The sequence below is a fragment of the Microcaecilia unicolor genome, chromosome 4 (genome assembly GCF_901765095.1).
Source record: "Microcaecilia unicolor chromosome 4, aMicUni1.1, whole genome shotgun sequence".
NCBI classification, from domain to species: domain Eukaryota; kingdom Metazoa; phylum Chordata; class Amphibia; order Gymnophiona; family Siphonopidae; genus Microcaecilia; species Microcaecilia unicolor.
In genome coordinates, this window is record NC_044034.1 from 225,209,068 (window position 1) to 225,227,203 (window position 18,136).

At 48.0% G+C, this 18,136-nt stretch overlaps 1 protein-coding gene across 1 annotated transcript in view; it reads left to right on the forward strand.

The window, feature by feature from the left end:
- The window catches only part of PHRF1 (PHD and ring finger domains 1), a 406,375-nt gene that overhangs the window by 307,945 nt on the left and 80,294 nt on the right, over positions 1-18,136 (forward strand). Inside the window, exon 13 of the mRNA XM_030201288.1 lies at positions 17,622-17,776. Coding sequence (XP_030057148.1) covers positions 17,622-17,776 — 155 coding nt within the window. The remainder of the gene's footprint in view (positions 1-17,621; positions 17,777-18,136) is intronic.

Consider the following 18,136-nt stretch of genomic DNA (forward strand, 5'->3'; position numbering starts at 1 on the left):
ATAGAGCTTGAATCTACATTTTTGGTAAGTTGCGATTTGAGAACGCAACACCTCTCCGTGAACAGCTTCATTGGCTCCCTATTACTGAACGAATAAATTTCAAAGTTCACATGCTGATTCATAAGATTATCTATGGAGAATCCCCAGGCTACATGTACAATCTGATTGACCTTCCAACCAGAAATGGCTCTAAATCTTCTTGAACTTATTTAAACTTACATCTTCCCAACTGCAAAGGACTTAAGTACAAGACATATTATGCATCCAACTTCTCCGTCAGTGGCAGCCAACTCTGGAATGCCTTAACAAGATCTATTCGAATAGTCAATGACCACTTACCTTTCCAGAAGCTACTAAAAACTTACCTCTTCAAGCAAGCCTATACAAATGGCCTGACTTAAATTAGGAGGCCATCTGCGCTAGCCGGATCAGACTATAAAGACAGAACCTGGAATATTCTCCCCTATTTAATCCTTTCTAATTTCATCCCTCTTACAACCCCTCACTATACATTCTTCCTTAATTAATAACACGCTATCCCAATACAAACCCTCCTCCCACTCCCATACCTCTACCATCCTCCTCCCTTACCCATCTTACTTACCCACATCTAATTGACCACCTCTTTATTCACTATATTACAGCTGTATCCATTCTATGTTACTTTGTTAACATGTTACACTATGTAAGCCGCATTGAACCTGCTAATAAGTGGGAAAGTGTGGGGTATAAGTGTTACAAATAATATATTTAAATAAAAAAACATAAAATTAAAACATATTCATGTGTTATAAATGAAGCGTAATGTACTTCTTATGTTATAGCAAAAACGCTTAACAAAAGAGTAAAGTCAAAGTCTAGGCTGTTGAAATCCTGTGGTATCTGGGTAAGAACATAAAAGTAACCACATAAAATGAAATTTAAAAGAAACCAGGTAAAATATACCTAAAAATAACTCTGAAAATAATATGGATGGTATCTTGCTATAATAAAGTAATGATGCACTATTACTGTTGTAAAAATATGTATAATATAGAATTAAAACTAGGCATTGCTAATAACTATTTTGACTTGGGTACAATATTGGACATCATTTACATAGTGGAGTGCTGCTATATATAACCAGTGGTGTGGTAAAAAAGATATATTGAAACATGTTTTGGCTTGTTACCTGCTAGAGGCTATCTGTTAATACTGTGGTACAAAGTTTAAGATTTAAAACTAAGGGGAAAAGACTATGGAGATTAGTTGCTAAAATTTGCTTTTTTATATTTTTATTCTGCCTATCACTAACCTACAATTCCTCCTTTAAACCCCAATCTTTAAGTTCCCGAAGCACAAAGCAAAATACTGTTCACTTACCAGAAAAATGTCTTCTTCTCTCAGCACTTCTCCCACAAGTATGACCACGTAACTCCACTTCTGCCCCAGGAGCGTTGGCTACCAGTTCACTCATCACATCACATATAAAATCCTAGTCCTTGTGCTTAAAACCTACCATATAGACCAGCTGCCCTATTTTTCATTCCCTACATCCCCGTTTGATCTGATTGTCTGAGCAACACTGTCTTAACAGTACCTTCTTTCCATTACATTAGACTGGATACTATCCGGGCACGCATCTACAGTGTAATGACCCCCACTTTATGGAATTCCCTACTCTTAACACTAAGATTGGAATCTTCACATACCACCTTTAAATCAGAAATAGACATTCCTATCTCGCGATGCTTTTCCCTCCTAATATCTCACTGATGTTCCCTGCTATGCCCACCCACGAAGATCGGACATCTAAACACCAGCTATCCTCCTGAATGAATGGATGACCAATTCTTCCCTTTTCCTTCTATTCTTTCCCACTTTTCTTTTTTTTTTCTCTACCTCTTTATTATTATTGTACATCCTTTCCTTTCTCCCGCATAATTTTGACATTGTACACCACTCAGATAGTTCACTGTAGGGCAGTATGTCGAGATTAAATAAAACTTGAAACTAGAGCATCCCAGGCCAAAGCTGCTGTGGAGTGGTTTCTGAATTTTTCTCATTACTGTGGGTCTCTCTTCAGCAAGAGATGGTGAGTCAGGTTAAGTTGGGTCACATGATCTGGTTTCCCTGTAGGGTACATTTTTTATTTCAGCAAGTGTGCCCATCCACCACCTGTACTCTTCACATTGGGACAAGATGTATACAGACGCTGACTTTCAATTGTCCGGTTTAAACCCTGTTATCTCTAATTATCTCAAATGGGTCCTAGTGATTTTCAGCATTGGTACCAGAAAGGTCTGACCTGTCGGGGACAGTTGTTTGATGATGATGAGCTGGTGCCCTTTGATGATTTATAACAGACTTACCTACTATTAATATCTGACTTTTATGCATGTGCTTAACTGGTAGCAGTATTAAATCTAAAATAAGGGAAGACATTTTGTGAAAGTTTATGAAGACTTTGTGAGTGCTAAGTGGCTGATTTCAGTTCTGTATAAATATCTTAAGAGAGTACATACCACCTTTTGCTCTCCATAGGGAAAATTGGCAACTTGAGTTTGGTGTACAATATGATGACCAAAAGTGGGAACTCATGGAAGCTACCAAAGATAAGATCTACTTGGCCTGTAATATACAGGAAAATTGTGTCAGTCATGTATAGATGGTATTTTAGCTCCATTCGATTACACTGTATGTATCCTGTGACTTTTCCTACTTGTTGGCGTTGTTGAAACGAGCAGGGCACGATGGGTCATATTTGGTGGCTCTGTCCTGTTAAGGGGTTTTGGAGATCGGTGCAAGGCAGACAGCAGCACTGACTACAAGTCCAGATTGCTTGTGACCCTTCTATTTATTTATTTATTTTATTTACTGCCTTTTTGAAGGAATTCTCTCAAGGTGGTGTACAGCAAGAATAAGTCAAACATAAGTAATAGACAATTACAGCAGTAAATTATTCAAATTACAATACAATGTATGGCATAGTATGGTACATTACATTGTCAACACAATCTATATATATAATTCTCACCACCAACGTTCTACGAGCCTGCCTGCCTTTGTCCGTAACTTTCTTCGCTGGGCTCCGAAGCCCCAGCTGACGTCACAACCCATTATGCCGTGATTCGCGGCGTGGACGAATGACGTGATCACGTTGGAATCTGTTTGTGTGCGTGCGTCCGAACACAAACTGATTCAAATTTAATCATTCGTCCACGGCTCCACGCTGCACGGCCGACGACAGGACTTCGGCTGGCGGGGTTTGGGGTCCCCCGCCAGCACAGGTACGTGACGGCGGGGGATGGTTGGCGGCGGGAAGGGGGGCTCGAGAGTGTCGTGGCAGGGGGGTCCAGGGGTCAGGAACTACCGGGGGGGCTAGAAATCAGAGGGAGGGGGTCTGGAAATCGGAGGGAGGAAGGCAGGGAGGTGGGATCTGGAACTCGGAGAGAGGGGGGTCTGCAAATCGGAGGGAGGGAGGCTGGAGGTGGGGTCTGGAACTCGGAGAGCGGAAGGGAGGGCTCTGGAACTTGGAGGGGGGGGTCTGGAATTCGGATGGAGGGAGGGGGGGTCTGGAACTGGGGGGGACGGGGGTCTGGAACTCGGAGGGGGGGTCGAATTCAGAGGAAGGGGGTCTGGAATTGGGGGGGAGGGGCTCTGGAATTCGGAGGAGGGGACGAGAGGGGAGGAGGGGGAATGCACCACCTGTACTAAAACAAAAAAAAAAAAAAAAACGGGGGGACGACCCTGGAACTCAGAGGAACAGAGAGAGGGGGGACAACGACGACCCTGGAACATGGACGAAGGGGGGACACTGGAACTGGTTGGGAAGGAGGGGCCCCAGCCACACACACTCTCTCTCACAGACTCACAATCTCACTCAGTCTGTCACACACACACGCAAATTCACTCTCACACACACTCTCTCAAACATACACCCTCCGAGGAAAACCTTGCTAGCGCCCGTTTCATTTGTGTCTGAAACGGGCCTTTTCTACTAGCATATAATAAAGCATTTTAATAAACAGCGTAGGGTGTAGGCAAAGATGGAACATATAGAAATGATAGTGTGACAGGAGTTGGTGCTCCTGTTATAAAAGTGTGTGAATGAATTTTGTGTGCAGTAATGATTAGTATGAGCAAAATGCTTAGGAGCCCATAGGTTAAAAATGGGCTTATTAGCATTAGCACATGCTAAATCCGTTAGCACACTTTTGTAAAAAAAAATCCTTAGAAAATAAGGGGACTAATTTAAGGAAAGTTGCACATGAGGTCAGAAAGGTGCTTGAATATTATCTTAGCTAGGGTAGGTGTTGATAAACATGTACTGTTATTGTATGTGCAGCAGGTGTCACTCCTGTTATGTGTGTGACTAGCAAGTTAGTTACTTCTTCTAGTAAAGACCTGCGTGAAGAGCCAAGCTTTCACCTGCTTCCTAAAGTGGAGATAATCTGTTAAGTTCCTGGAGGGAAAGTCCATAGTCTGTTATTGAGACATAGGGACTGCTTGTCCTGGAATTGGTAGCATGGAATGTTGCTACTAATTGGGTTTCTGCCAGGTACTTGAGACCTGGATTGACCAGTGTTGGAAGCAGATACTGGTCTAGATGGACCATTGCTCTGACCCAGTATGGCTATTCTTAAAAAGCTTTTCAGGGAGTACATTCCAGAGTGTGGGGGCTACTCCGGAGAAGGCTCGCTGGCAGGTATCAAATCACATCATGTCCTTTGGAGAGCATGTGGTTAGGGTGTAGTTAGGGATATCTCTTGGGAGGACCTTAGTGTCAGAGGTATATAGAGGGAGATCCTGTTCTTGAAGTTATCTGGGCCATTTCCTTTAAGGGCCTTGAAGATCAGACATAGTTTTAAATTTAGCCTTGTATTGTATTGGTAGCTAGTGAAGTTTTTGCAAAAATGGTGTGATATTTACTTAATAAGTCTGCACCTGCTCTTCTATCTGTTAAACAGGCTTGTTTCACCAGAGCTCAGTCTTAGAATTCAGATCAAGTTCCTCCTCTTTACAAATGATTGAATAAGTAGCATTATGTTTGTGAAATGGAATGCTTGATGGCTCAACAAAGAAAGACTTTGTATAAATGGGAGTCAATAGAAATCAAACAAAATAAAACATGGAAAAGAAAATAAGATGATAACTTTTTTTCTCCGAGGACAAGCAGGCTGCTTGTTCTCACTGATGGGTGACGTCCTCGGCAGCCCCTCCAATCGGAATCTTCCTAGCAAAGTCCTTTGCTAGCTCTCGCGCGCCCGCGCGGCCGTCTTCCCGCCCGAAACCGGCTCGAGCCGGCCAGTCTTCTTTCGTCCGCACTCGGTACGGCTGTGTTTTTGTCGTGTCGAGCCCCGGAGAGTCGACCTCGCGCGTCCGTTATCTTAATCGACGTGTTTTTCTTCGGAAAAGTTTTTTTCGTTCGGAAAGTGCTCCGAAAACCCCCTTGGGTTTCGTTTGCCCCTTCCCGTATTTCCAGTTTTGCCCCGGTAAGTTTTCTTTCTTCGTCGGGGTAGGCCTCTTTTCGGCCTCGGTCGAGATTTTTTCTCCCTTAAAGTTTTGGTGCTCCAAATTCGTCATTTCGGATTTTGACTTCGCTGGCGTGATTTTTCCGCCCATGACATCGAAGCCTTCCAGCGGCTTCAAGAAGTGCACCCAGTGCGCCCGGGTAATCTCGCTCACTGATAGGCACTCTTCGTGTCTTCAGTGTCTGGGGGCCGAGCACCGTCCCCAGAACTGTAGTCTGTGTTCCCTGTTACAAAGGCGGACTCAAGTAGCGAGATTAGCCCAGTGGAACGTTTTGTTCTCGGGCTCTTCGTCGGCATCGGCACCGGGGTCATCGTGTGCATCGACGTCATCAGCGTCAAGACCTTCATCCTTGGCTGCCAGTGCATCGAGGCATCGGCCCTCTGCATCGGCGCCGAGACATCGGATAGCTGCATCGACGTCGGTGGTACCGGGACCTCGTCTCCTGATGTCGTCGGACGGTGGTGCATCGAGTGGAGTGCAGGTGAGGGCTGTCCATTCCCCTGCTGGTGGCGGTGAGCCCTCGGGTGGGTCTCCTCCTACCCTGAGGGCTCCTGCGGTACAGCCCCCCCGAGATCGACCCTCTTCGGTCTCGGCCCCGAGGAAGCGACGGATGGATTCTACGTCCTCCTCGTCGGTGCCGGGGAGCTCCGGTGACATGCTTCGGAAGAAGTCGAAGAAGCATCGACACCGGTCCCCTCCCCGCGTCGGCACCGAGAGCTCTGGGTCGCCGAGGGAGGCGGCACCCAGCAGGCATCGGCACCGAGAGGACCGCTCACCCTCTGTTCAGGAGGTGTCGATGCGCTCCACTCTGGACAGCCCGGAACAGCCTCCACGCCCGGAACAGGTTCTGACGTCGACGCCTGCATCGACCTCTATGCCTTTCTCTGCAGCCGCTCTGAACGAGAGCCTCCGGGCCGTTCTCCCAGAGATTCTGGGAGAGCTGTTGCGCCCTACCCCTCCGGTACCGGCGGTGCTTGCGCCTCCGGTACCGTCGAGCGTGGCGCCGGCTGGCCCATCGCTCGGGGTGAGGTCCCCGACGTCGGTACCCGCGTGCGGTGCCGACTGCGGCCACCTCCCAGGAGGGCTCCCCGACTACGTCGGCGGAGGGAGCTTCGCCGATGCGGGCGAGGGAGTCTACCTCTCGACGCCCCCATCGTGGACGTGGCTCCACGGAGTCGAGCCGGGCGCGGTTGCAGACGCAGGTCCGTGAACTTGTGTCTGACACCGAGGGTGAGGCCTCGTGGGAAGAAGAAGAAGATCCCAGATATTTCTCTGACGAGGAGTCTGAGGGTCTTCCTTCTGATCCCACTCCCTCTCCTGAAAGACAGCTTTCTCCTCCCGAGAGTCTGTCTTTTGCTTCCTTTGTCCGGGAGATGTCTACGGCCATCCCCTTCCCGGTGGTTGTGGAGGACGAGCCCAGGGCTGAAATGTTTGAGCTCCTGGACTATCCTTCTCCACCTAAGGAAGCGTCCACTGTTCCCTTGCACCATGTCCTGAAAAAGACATTGCTTGCGAACTGGACCAAGCCACTAAGTAATCCCCACATCCCCAAGAAGATCGAGTCCCAGTACCGGATCCATGGGGACCCAGAGCTGATGCGCACTCAGTTGCCTCACGACTCTGGAGTTGTGGATTTGGCCCTAAAGAAGGCTAAGAGTTCTAGGGAACATGCTTCGGCGCCCCCGGGCAAGGACGCTAGAACCTTAGACTCCTTTGGGAGGAAGGCCTACCATTCCTCTATGCTCGTGTCCAAAATCCAGTCTTACCAGCTCTACACGAGCATACACATGCGGAATAATGTGCGGCAGTTGGCGGGCTTGGTTGATGCTCTTCCCCCTGAGCAAGCCAAGCCTTTTCAGGAGGTGGTCAGGCAGCTGAAGGCGTGCAGAAAATTCCTGGCCAGAGGAGTTTATGACACTTTTGATGTTGCGTCCAGGGCTGCTGCTCAAGGTGTGGTGATGCGCAGGCTCTCATGGCTGCGTGCCGCCGACCTGGAGAATAGACTCCAGCAGCGGATTGCGGACTCGCCTTGCCGTGCGGACAACATTTTTGGAGAAAAAGTCGAGCAGGTGGTAGAGTCTCTCCACCAGCGGGACACCGCATTCGACAAGTTCTCCCGCCGGCAGCCTTCAGCTTCTACCTCTACAGGTAGACGATTTTTCGGGGGAAGGAAGACTGTTCCCTATACTTCTGGTAAGCGTAGGTACAATCCTCCTTCCCGACAGCCTGCGGCCCAGGCTAAGCCCCAGCGCGCTCGCTCTCGTCAGCAGCGTGTGCCTCAGCAAGGCCCCGCGGCTCCCCAGCAAAAGCAAGGGGCGAGCTTTTGACTGGCTCCAGCAGAGCATAGCCGACATCCAAGTGTCAGTGCCGGGCGACCTGCCAGTCGGAGGGAGGTTGAAAGCTTTTCACCAAAGGTGGCCTCTCATAACCTCCGATCAGTGGGTTCTCCAAATAGTCCGGCAAGGATACACCCTCAATTTGGCCTCCAAACCTCCAAATTGTCCACCGGGAGCTCAGTCTTACAGCTTCCAGCACAAGCAGGTACTTGCAGAGGAACTCTCCGCCCTTCTCGGCGCCAATGCGGTCGAGCCCGTGCCATCCGGGCAAGAAGGGCTGGGATTCTATTCCAGGTACTTCCTTGTGGAAAAGAAAACAGGGGGGATGCGTCCCATCCTAGACCTAAGGGCCCTGAACAAATATCTCGTAAAAGAAAAGTTCAGGATGCTTTCCCTGGGCACCCTTCTCCCCATGATTCAGCAAAACGATTGGCTATGCTCTCTGGACTTGAAGGATGCCTACACACACATCCCGATACTGCCAGCTCACAGACAGTATCTGCGATTTCAGTCGGGCACACGCCACTTCCAGTACTGTGTGCTACCCTTTGGGCTCGCCTCTGCGCCCAGGGTGTTCACAAAGTGCCTAGCTGTGGTAGCAGCGGCACTTCGCAGGCTGGGGGTGCACGTGTTCCCATATCTCGACGATTGGCTGGTGAAGAACACATCCGAGGCAGGAGCCCTGCAGTCCATGCAGATGACTATTCGCCTCCTGGAGCTACTGGGGTTTGTGATAAATTACCCAAAGTCCCATCTTCTACCAGTGCAGAAACTCGAATTCATAGGAGCTCTGCTGGATTCTCGGACGGCTCGTGCCTATCTCCCAGAGACGAGAGCCAACAACTTGTTGTCCCTCGTCTCGCGGGTGCGAGCGTCCCAGCAGATCACAGCTCGGCAGATGTTGAGATTGCTGGGCCACATGGCCTCCACAGTTCATGTGACTCCCATGGCCCGTCTTCACATGAGATCTGCTCAATGGACCCTAGCCTCCCAGTGGTATCAGGCCGCTGGGGGTCTAGAGGACGTGATCCACCTGTCCACGAGTTTTCTCGAATCCCTGTATTGGTGGACGATTGGGTCCAATTTGACTCTGGGACGTCCTTTCCAAATTCCTCAGCCACAAAAAGTGCTGACCACGGATGCGTCTCTCCTGGGATGGGGAGCTCATGTCGATGGGCTTCACACCCAAGGAAGCTGGTCCCTCCAGGAACGCGGTCTACAGATCAATCTCCTGGAGTTGCGAGCGATCTGGAACGCTCTGAAGGCTTTCAGAGATCGGCTGTCCCACCAAATTATCCAAATTCAGACAGACAACCAGGTTGCCATGTACTATGTCAACAAGCAGGGGGGCACCGGATCTCGCCCCCTGTGTCAGGAAGCCGTCAGCATGTGGCTCTGGGCTCGCCGTCTCGGCATGGTGCTCCAAGCCACATATCTGGCAGGCGTAAACAACAGTCTGGCCGACAGACTGAGCCGGATTATGCAACCTCACGAGTGGTCGCTCAACTCCAGAGTGGTGCGCCAGATCTTCCAAGCGTGGGGCACCCCCTTGGTGGATCTCTTTGCATCTCGAGTGAACCACAAAGTACCTCAGTTCTGTTCCAGGCTTCAGGCCCACGGCAGATTGGCATCGGATGCCTTCCTCCTGGATTGGGGGGAGGGCCTGCTGTATGCTTATCCTCCCATTCCTCTGGTGGGGAAGACTTTGTTGAAACTCAAGCAAGACCGAGGCACCATGATCCTGATTGCTCCTTTTTGGCCACGTCAGATCTGGTTCCCTCTTCTTCTGGAGTTGTCCTCCGAAGAACCGTGGAGATTGGAGTGTTTTCCGACCCTCATCACACAGGACGAAGGGGCTCTTCTGCATCCCAGCCTCCGGTCCCTGGCTCTCACAGCCTGGATGTTGAGAGCGTAGACTTTGCCTCTTTGGGTCTGTCAGAGGGTGTCTCCCGTATCTTGCTTGCTTCCAGAAAAGATTCCACTAAGAGGAGTTACTTCTTCCAATGGAGGAGGTTTGCCGTCTGGTGTGACAGCAAGGCCCTAGATCCTCGCTCTTGTCCTACACAGACCCTGCTTGAATACCTTCTGCACTTGTCTGAGTCTGGTCTCAAGACCAACTCTGTAAGGGTTCACCTTAGTGCGATTAGTGCATACCATTACCATGTGGAAGGTAAGCCGATCTCAGGACAGCCTTTAGTTGTTCGCTTCATGAGAGGTTTGCTTTTGTCAAAGCCCCCTGTCAAGCCTCCTACAGTGTCATGGGATCTCAATGTCGTTCTCACCCAGCTGATGAAACCTCCTTTTGAGCCACTGAATTCCTGCCATCTGAAGTACTTGACCTGGAAGGTCATTTTCTTGGTGGCAGTTACTTCAGCTCGTAGAGTCAGTGAGCTTCAGGCCCTGGTAGCCCAGGCCCCTTATACCAAATTTCATCATAACAGAGTAGTTCTCCGCACTCACCCTAAGTTTCTGCCGAAGGTTGTGTCGGAGTTCCATCTGAACCAGTCAATTGTCTTGCCAACATTCTTTCCCCGTCCTCATTCCTGCCCTGCTGAACGTCAGCTGCACACATTGGACTGCAAGAGAGCATTGGCCTTCTATCTGGAGCGGACACAGCCCAACAGACAGTCCGCCCAATTGTTTGTTTCTTTTGATCCCAACAAGAGGGGAGTGGCTGTAGGGAAACGCACCATATCCAATTGGCTAGCAGATTGCATTTCCTTCACTTACGCCCAGGCTGGGCTGGCTCTTGAGGGTCATGTCACGGCTCATAATGTTAGAGCCATGGCTGCGTCGGTAGCCCACTTGAAGTCAGCCACCATGGAGGAAATTTGCAAAGCTGCGACGTGGTCATCTGTCCACACATTCACATCTCATTACTGCCTGCAGCAGGATACCCGACGCGACAGTCGGTTCGGGCAGTCAGTTCTTCAGAACCTGTTTGGGCTTTAGGATCCAACTCCACCCCCCGAGGGCCCTGTTTGTTCTGTTCCAGGCTGCACTCTCAGTTAGTTGGTAAATTTTTCAGGTCAATCTCAGTTATGTCCTCGCCGTTGCGAGGCCCAATTGACCATGGTTGTTGTTTTGAGTGAGCCTGGGGGCTAGGGATACCCCATCAGTGAGAACAAGCAGCCTGCTTGTCCTCGGAGAAAGCGAATGCTACATACCTGTAGAAGGTATTCTCCGAGGACAGCAGGCTGATTGTTCTCACAAACCCGCCCGCCTCCCCTTTGGAGTTGTGTCTTCCCTTGAAGTGTATTGTCTTGCTACATACTGGACTGGCCGGCTCGAGCCGGTTTCTGGCGGGAAGACGGCCGCGCATGCGCGGTGCGCGTGGGCGCGCGAGAGCTAGCAAAGGACTTTGCTAGGAAGATTCCGATTGGAGGGGCTGCCGAGGACGTCACCCATCAGTGAGAACAATCAGCCTGCTGTCCTCGGAGAATACCTTCTACAGGTATGTAGCATTCGCTTATTGGGCATAACTTCATACATTTCTTGATTAGCTTTCGAAGGTCGCCCTTCTTCCTCAGATCGGAAATAAGCAAATGTGCTAGCTGACAGTGTATATAAGTGAAAACATTCAAGCATTACTATGACAGTCTGACAGGGTGGGAGGATGGGGGTGGGTAGGAGGTATACATGGGGACATCAAAGCATATCATTGACATTCTAACAGGATGGGTGTGGATAGGTGAGGGGAGGGTGATCAACAGAGACATACAGCTTTATGGTTTATAATGGGCTAGGAACCCCAGATCCCTTACGTTCTTGTATGGTTTTAAAGTTACCTTTCAGGATTCTCACTGTGAAGTCACTGGTACAGTGTCCTGGTCCTGTAAAATGTTGACCAACAGGCGTGGGAACCCTATTGGCACCAGTATTGTTCATGTGATGTCTATGTAAATTGAATCTTGTCTTAAGCATCTGGCCTGTTTCTCCAATATAGCATCCTTCGTTACATTTTTTACACTGAATGATATATACCACATTGGAAGATGAGCAAGTGAAAGATCCCTTTATGTTGAATATCTTTCCTTTGTGGATGACTTTGGGGTCCTGTGAAATATTTTGGCATAGTTTGCAACTGGATAAATTACAGGGAAGTGTGCCCTTCTGTTCCTTTTCAGTCTGTGATGGAAGTTTACTTCTGATTAGCTTGTGTTTTAAGTTGGGTGGCTGTCGGAAGGCCAGTACTGATGGGGATGGGAATATCTCTTTCAGTATTTCATCCTCCTGGAGTATAGGTTGTAGATCTCATGATTTTCCTCAGTTTTTCCAGCTCTGGATTGTATGTCACTACAAGGGGGATTCTGTCTGTGGATTTTTTTCTCCTTGTACTGTAGCAGATTCTCCCTGGGTGTTTTGAGGGAGGAGGCAATATTCTTGGAGATTATTTTGGGGTTGTAGCCTTTCTGTTTGAAGGATGCAGTCAGGCTTTTAAGGTGTCTGTCTCTGTCCCCTGGGTCAGAGCAGATACGGTGGTATCTTGTGGCTTGGCTGTAAATGATGGATCTTTTTGTATGTGAAGGATGGAAGCTGGAGTTCTGGAGGTAGCTGCATCTGTCTGTGGGTTTCTTGTATATAGATGTTTGTATACAGCCATCAGTGATTGAGACCGTGGTGTCCAAAAAATTGACTTTTTCTGGGGAGTAGTCAATTTTGAATCTGATTGTAGGATGGTATGTATTGAAGGCAGAATAAAATTGTTTCAGAGTTTCTTTACCCTCCGTCCAAATCATAAAAATGTCATCGATGTACCGGTAGTATTTTATAGGTTTGGTCTGGTGTGTATTCAGAAATGTCTCTTCCAGCTCAGCCATAAAAAGGTTGGCATATTGGGGTGCTGTCCTGGTGCCCATCGCAGTGCCCATTATTTGCAGATAGATAGATATTGTTAAAGCGGAAGTAGTTGTGAGTTAAAATGAATTTGATTAATTTTGTAATAGTTTCTGGTGAGTATTGATGGTCCAGTGTGGACTATAAATGGGAGAAAATCTGAGGTGTCCACTGTGGTTGTTAGAAATATCCATTCTCTGACCTTATAACATCTGGCACTGTGTGAGAGGAGGTTTTTTTTTTTCTTTTAGTTTAGTTTATTAATTTATATTCCGTGTTCTTTGCTCTTTTGTTAACTTTATTTGGAACTTTGTGTTTTTAGGGGGATGGGTGGGGAGTTTATATAAAAACTTGAAAATCTAGAGGTATGCAAATGATTTGTTACATTCATTGTATTAAGTCCTGAGTTTGTTGTGTCAGGTTTAAGTTAGACTTTGTAACTTCGGGAAAATTGGCCATTTCTTCTGTGGTAAAAATGGCCTTAGCGCTTGGGGATAACCCCGCACAAGGGTGCACTAAGGCCACTTTTTATCACAGCTTAGTAAAAGGACTCTTAGATTGTGAGCCTACTAGGAACAGAGGATATTATTTACAGTGACAGATAATTCCTGTTGACAGGGGCAGATCCCAGCACAGGCCAATTCTTTTGTTTTTTTTCATATCCAGAGCTGCATCTTGTAATACAGATCAGAAAATCTAACCTGGCCTGGAGGCATCAGGAAAGCTCAATCAAAACCCAGTAACGACAGCAACCAATATGGCAGGAAAGATGGATTTTGCTGACAGGAAGCAAACCCGATACAGCCACATTTTGGCGACCACCTGCATCAGGGGTACAACATGTTATTTCTCAGTGACAGCTTTCAGAGTTGTTGAAGGAATCCTCAGGAGCTTAGCGGAGATTGGATGGCAGAGGCAGGGCTGGTGGTTGGGAGGCGGGGTTAGTGCTGGGCAGACTTTACGGTCTGTGCCCTGAAAAAGACAGATACAAATCAAGGGGCTGGTGGTTGGGAGGCGGGGCTAGTGCTGGGCAGACTTATAAGGTCTGTGCCCTGAAAAAGACAGATACAAATCAAGGTAAGGTATACACAAAAAGTAGCACATATGAGTTATCTTGTTGGGCAGACTGGATGGACTGTGCAGGTCTTGTTCTGCCGTCATCTACTATGTTACTATGTATATGTTGTGATGTTTATTTGTTGCTATTTAGCACTTTAGATTTGATGTTATATAACTGATTGAAATCCAGTATATGACCTTTCCATTGGATGTTGTACCCCTGATGTAGGCGCTCACTGAAATGTGGCTGCATCATGTTTGCTTCTTGTCAGTAAAATCCATTTTCCTGCTGTACTTGGTTGCAGGTTTTTGATTTGGCCTTGCCCGCTGCCTCCAGGCCAGGTTGGACTTTTTGGTCTGCCTATGCATACGGTGCTCTCTTTGTTGTTATCCTTTAATACAAGCCAGATGAATGTACGTTTTGAAAGGTCACAAATAAAAGCAGTGGTTCTAATATATCTCACATTTCTCTAAATAGTGGCGCTGGAAAGGGATAAAAAAAGCCCTTCCATTGCATACTGCGTAATAAACATGAAATCTCTTCTAAAGTTATCAATCTAAAGTCATCCCAGCTTTTAGAACTGCCCAGGCCCCCATCCAAACAAGCCATTTCCGTTTTTCTTGAGCCCTCATCCCCATCCCTCATTCTTGGTGACTTCAACATACACATTGATAACCCATCCGACTCATATGTTTCTCAGTTCCTCACTCTTACCTCCTCCATCAACCTCCAACTGAGCTCCACCACCCCTACTCACAAATCTGGCCACTGTCTTGATCTCGTCCTCTCTTCTACTTGCTCACCCTCCAATTTCCGCGCATCAGCTCTTCCTCTCTCTGACCATCACCTAATCACATTCACACTTCAGCACCCTCCCCCTCAATCTCGCCCAACACTAACTAGTACTTCCAAAAATCTCCAGGCTGTTGACCCCCCCCCCCCCCCCCCCACCTTATCCTCTAGTATCTCTGATCTCCTCCCTTCCATCATGTCCTCCGAATCTTTTGACAAAGCTTTCTCCACTTACAATGCCACTCTCTCCTCTGCACTAGACACCCTTGCACCGTCTATCTCCCGTCCCACAAGGCGTACCAATCCCCAGCCCTGGCTGACCCCTTGCACCCGATACCTTCGCTCCTGCGCCCGTTCGGCTGATCGCCTCTGGAGGAAATCTCGTACCCATACTGATTTCATTCACTTCAAATTCATGCTATCCTCCTTTCAATCCTCCCTATTCCTCGCCAAACAGGACTATTACACCCAACTGACTAATTCCCTCAGCTCCAACCCTCGTCGTCTCTTCGCCACCCTCAACGCCCTCCTCAAAGTGCCCTCTGCTCCCCCCCCCCCCCCCCCCCCACTCTCTCCTCAATCTCTGGCCAACTACTTCCGTGACTAGGTCCAGAAGATCAACCTCGAATTCACCACCAAACCTCCTCCTCTTCATCCCATAACCCACTCTCTCAACCAACCAACCCAGGCCTCCTTCTCCTCTTTTCCTGATATCACCGAAGAGGAAACCGCCCATCTCCTCTCCTCCTCGAAATCCACCACCTGTTCCTCAGACCCCATCCCCACCAACTTACTTATCATCGCTCCTACTATCACCCCCACCATCTGTCATATCCTCAACCTCTCTCTCTCCTCTGCAACTGTCCCGGACACCTTCAAGCATGCTGTGGTCATGCCACTCCTCAAAAAACCATCTCTTGACCCTACTGTCCCTCCAACTACCACCCCATTTCCCTCCTACCCTTCCTCTCCAAGATACTTGAACGCGCCGTTCACAGCCGCTGCATTGATTTTCTCTCCTCTCATGCCATCCTCTATCCACTTCAATCCGGCTTTCGCCCCCTACACTCGACAGAAACGGCACTATCTAAAGTCTGCAATGACCTGTTCCTCGCCAAATCCAAAGGCCACTACTCCATCCTCATCCTCCTCGACCTGTCCGCCACTTTTGACACTGTCAATCACAACCTACTTCTTGACACACTGTCCTCCTTTGGGTTCCAGGGCCCTGTCCTCTCCTGGTTCTCCTCTTATCTCTCCCATCGTACCTTCAGAGTACACTCTCATGGTTCGTCCTCCTCCCCTATCCCGCTCTCTGTTGGAGTTCCTCAGGGATCTGTCCTTGGGCCTCTTCTTTTTTTCAATCTACACCTCTTCCTTAGGCTCCCTGATCTCATCTCATGGTTTCCACTATCATCTTTATGCTGACGACACCCAGCTTTATCTCTCCACACCAGACATCACTGCGGAAACCCAGGCCAAAGTATTGGCCTGCTTATTCGACATTGCTGCCTGGATGTCCAATCGCCACCTGAAACTGAACATGGCCAAGACTGAACTTATTGTTTTCCCACCCAAACCCACTTCTCCTCTCCCTTCACTCTCTATCTCAGTTGATAACACCCTCATCGTCCCCATCTCATCTGCCCGCAACCTCGATGTCATCTTCGACTCCTCCCTCTCCTTTTCTGCGCATATCCAGCAGATAGCCAAGACCTGTCGCTTCTTCCTCTATAACATTAGCAAAATTCGCCCCTTCCTCTCTGAGCAAACCACCCAAACTCTCATCCATTCTCGCATTACCTCTCGCCTTGACTACTGCAACCTACTCCTCACCGGCCTCCCACTTAGCCATCTATCCCCCTTCAGTCCATCCAGAACTCTGCCGCACGTCTTATCTTCCGCCTTGACCGATATACTCATATCACCCCTCTCCTCAAGTCACTTCACTGGCTTCCAATCAGATACCTCATACAGTTCAAGCTTCTCCTACTAACCTACAAATGCACTCGATCTGCAGCCCCTCCTTACCTCTCTACACTCATCTCCCCTTACGTCCCTACTCGTGACCTCCGCTCTCAAGACAAATCCCTCTTTCAGTACCCTTCTCCACCTCCGCCAACTCTAGGCCCCGCCCTTTCTGCCTCACCTCACCCCATGCTTGGAACAAACTCCCTGAGCCCATACGCCAGGCCCCCTCCCTACCCATCTTCAAATCATTGCTCAAAGCCCACCTCTTCAATGTCGCCTTTGGCACCTAATCACAACACCTCTACTCAGGAAATCGACTACCCCAACTTGACATTTCGTCCTTTAGATTGTAAGCTCTTCTGAGCAGGAACCGTCCTTATTTGTTAATTTGTACAGCGCTGCGTAACCCTAGTAGCGCTCTAGAAATGTTAAGTAGTAGTAGTAGTAGTATATGAGAACCTTGCTCTCAGGGTTTCAGTTGTATTTACAAAATAATCACCATTGTGTTTAACAGTAAGCATGTGTCTTTATCAGGTTTATGTAGTTGCCCAACTAAGGAATGGAGGAGGGAAAAAGTTCTCAAGGAAAATTACTAGCCAATTTCAATTTGTTATATAAAATCTCTTTGCATCCTAAACTGCTAGCTCATACTTTCTCATATGCATTCTAAATAATTGCTGAACTTTACAGATGGATCAGCACCGATGATACTCCAAATGCCACAATTCTTTTCATCTCAGCTAAATCCCTTGGAAACAATCGGGATGCCTGTTTTTGATATGAGGGCCTTTAAATTTTCTTAACAGGAACCAACTGATTAAGTACCCAAATTGAAAAATCCCAAAGTTGCACCTGAGTGTCCACGTTCTCCTCAAATGCTGTGAGATCCCTTTCATGTCATTCACCCCTAAATTTGACCATATCCAATTTAGGCTTACAACTGTTTCTGAATAAGGTGTTGCTAATACAAGTATTTTTTTTAGTTTTCAGCTGAAAAAAAAGATGATCCCACCAAAGGATAGGTATATTGTGTACCCTTGTGCAGTGTTCCTCAAATTGTAAATGTAAATATGTTGGAGAAATTAAAACCATACTTATTTGTTTGTCACCAGCAGAAATGTACCTGCTCCGATCCGTGAGCCTATAGCAGAGACAGCACCCCTGCCAGACCTGCTGGGCAGTATTCTGACGGGACAGAACTTCCTTATGATGAACAGTTCAGACATCTTCATCAGCAGAGATGGCTCTTTAATGGCCAAGAATACTGGTAAGTTCTTTTTCTCCCCCTACATGTTTATAATTTACAGATGGCTCTGCAACTTTAAATTACTTGAAAATTATCAGAGAGAAGGTGAGCCTAGCGTTATAGAAAAATGAACATGAAGTCCAAATTACATACTGGCACACCTAAATTGTGATGTAGAGAAACTAGATATTTAGGATAAAATCCACAGAAACACTTTGAGATAATTAGTTTGTAAGTAGCATATACATTCTCCGAGGACAAGCAGGCCAGTTGTTTCTCATATTTGTGGGTGACGTCATCCGTAGCGCCCGGTAGCATACTGTCTCTTTGAGTTTGTGGCGACGCTCCCACCGTGCATGCACGAGTGCGGGGCCATCAGTC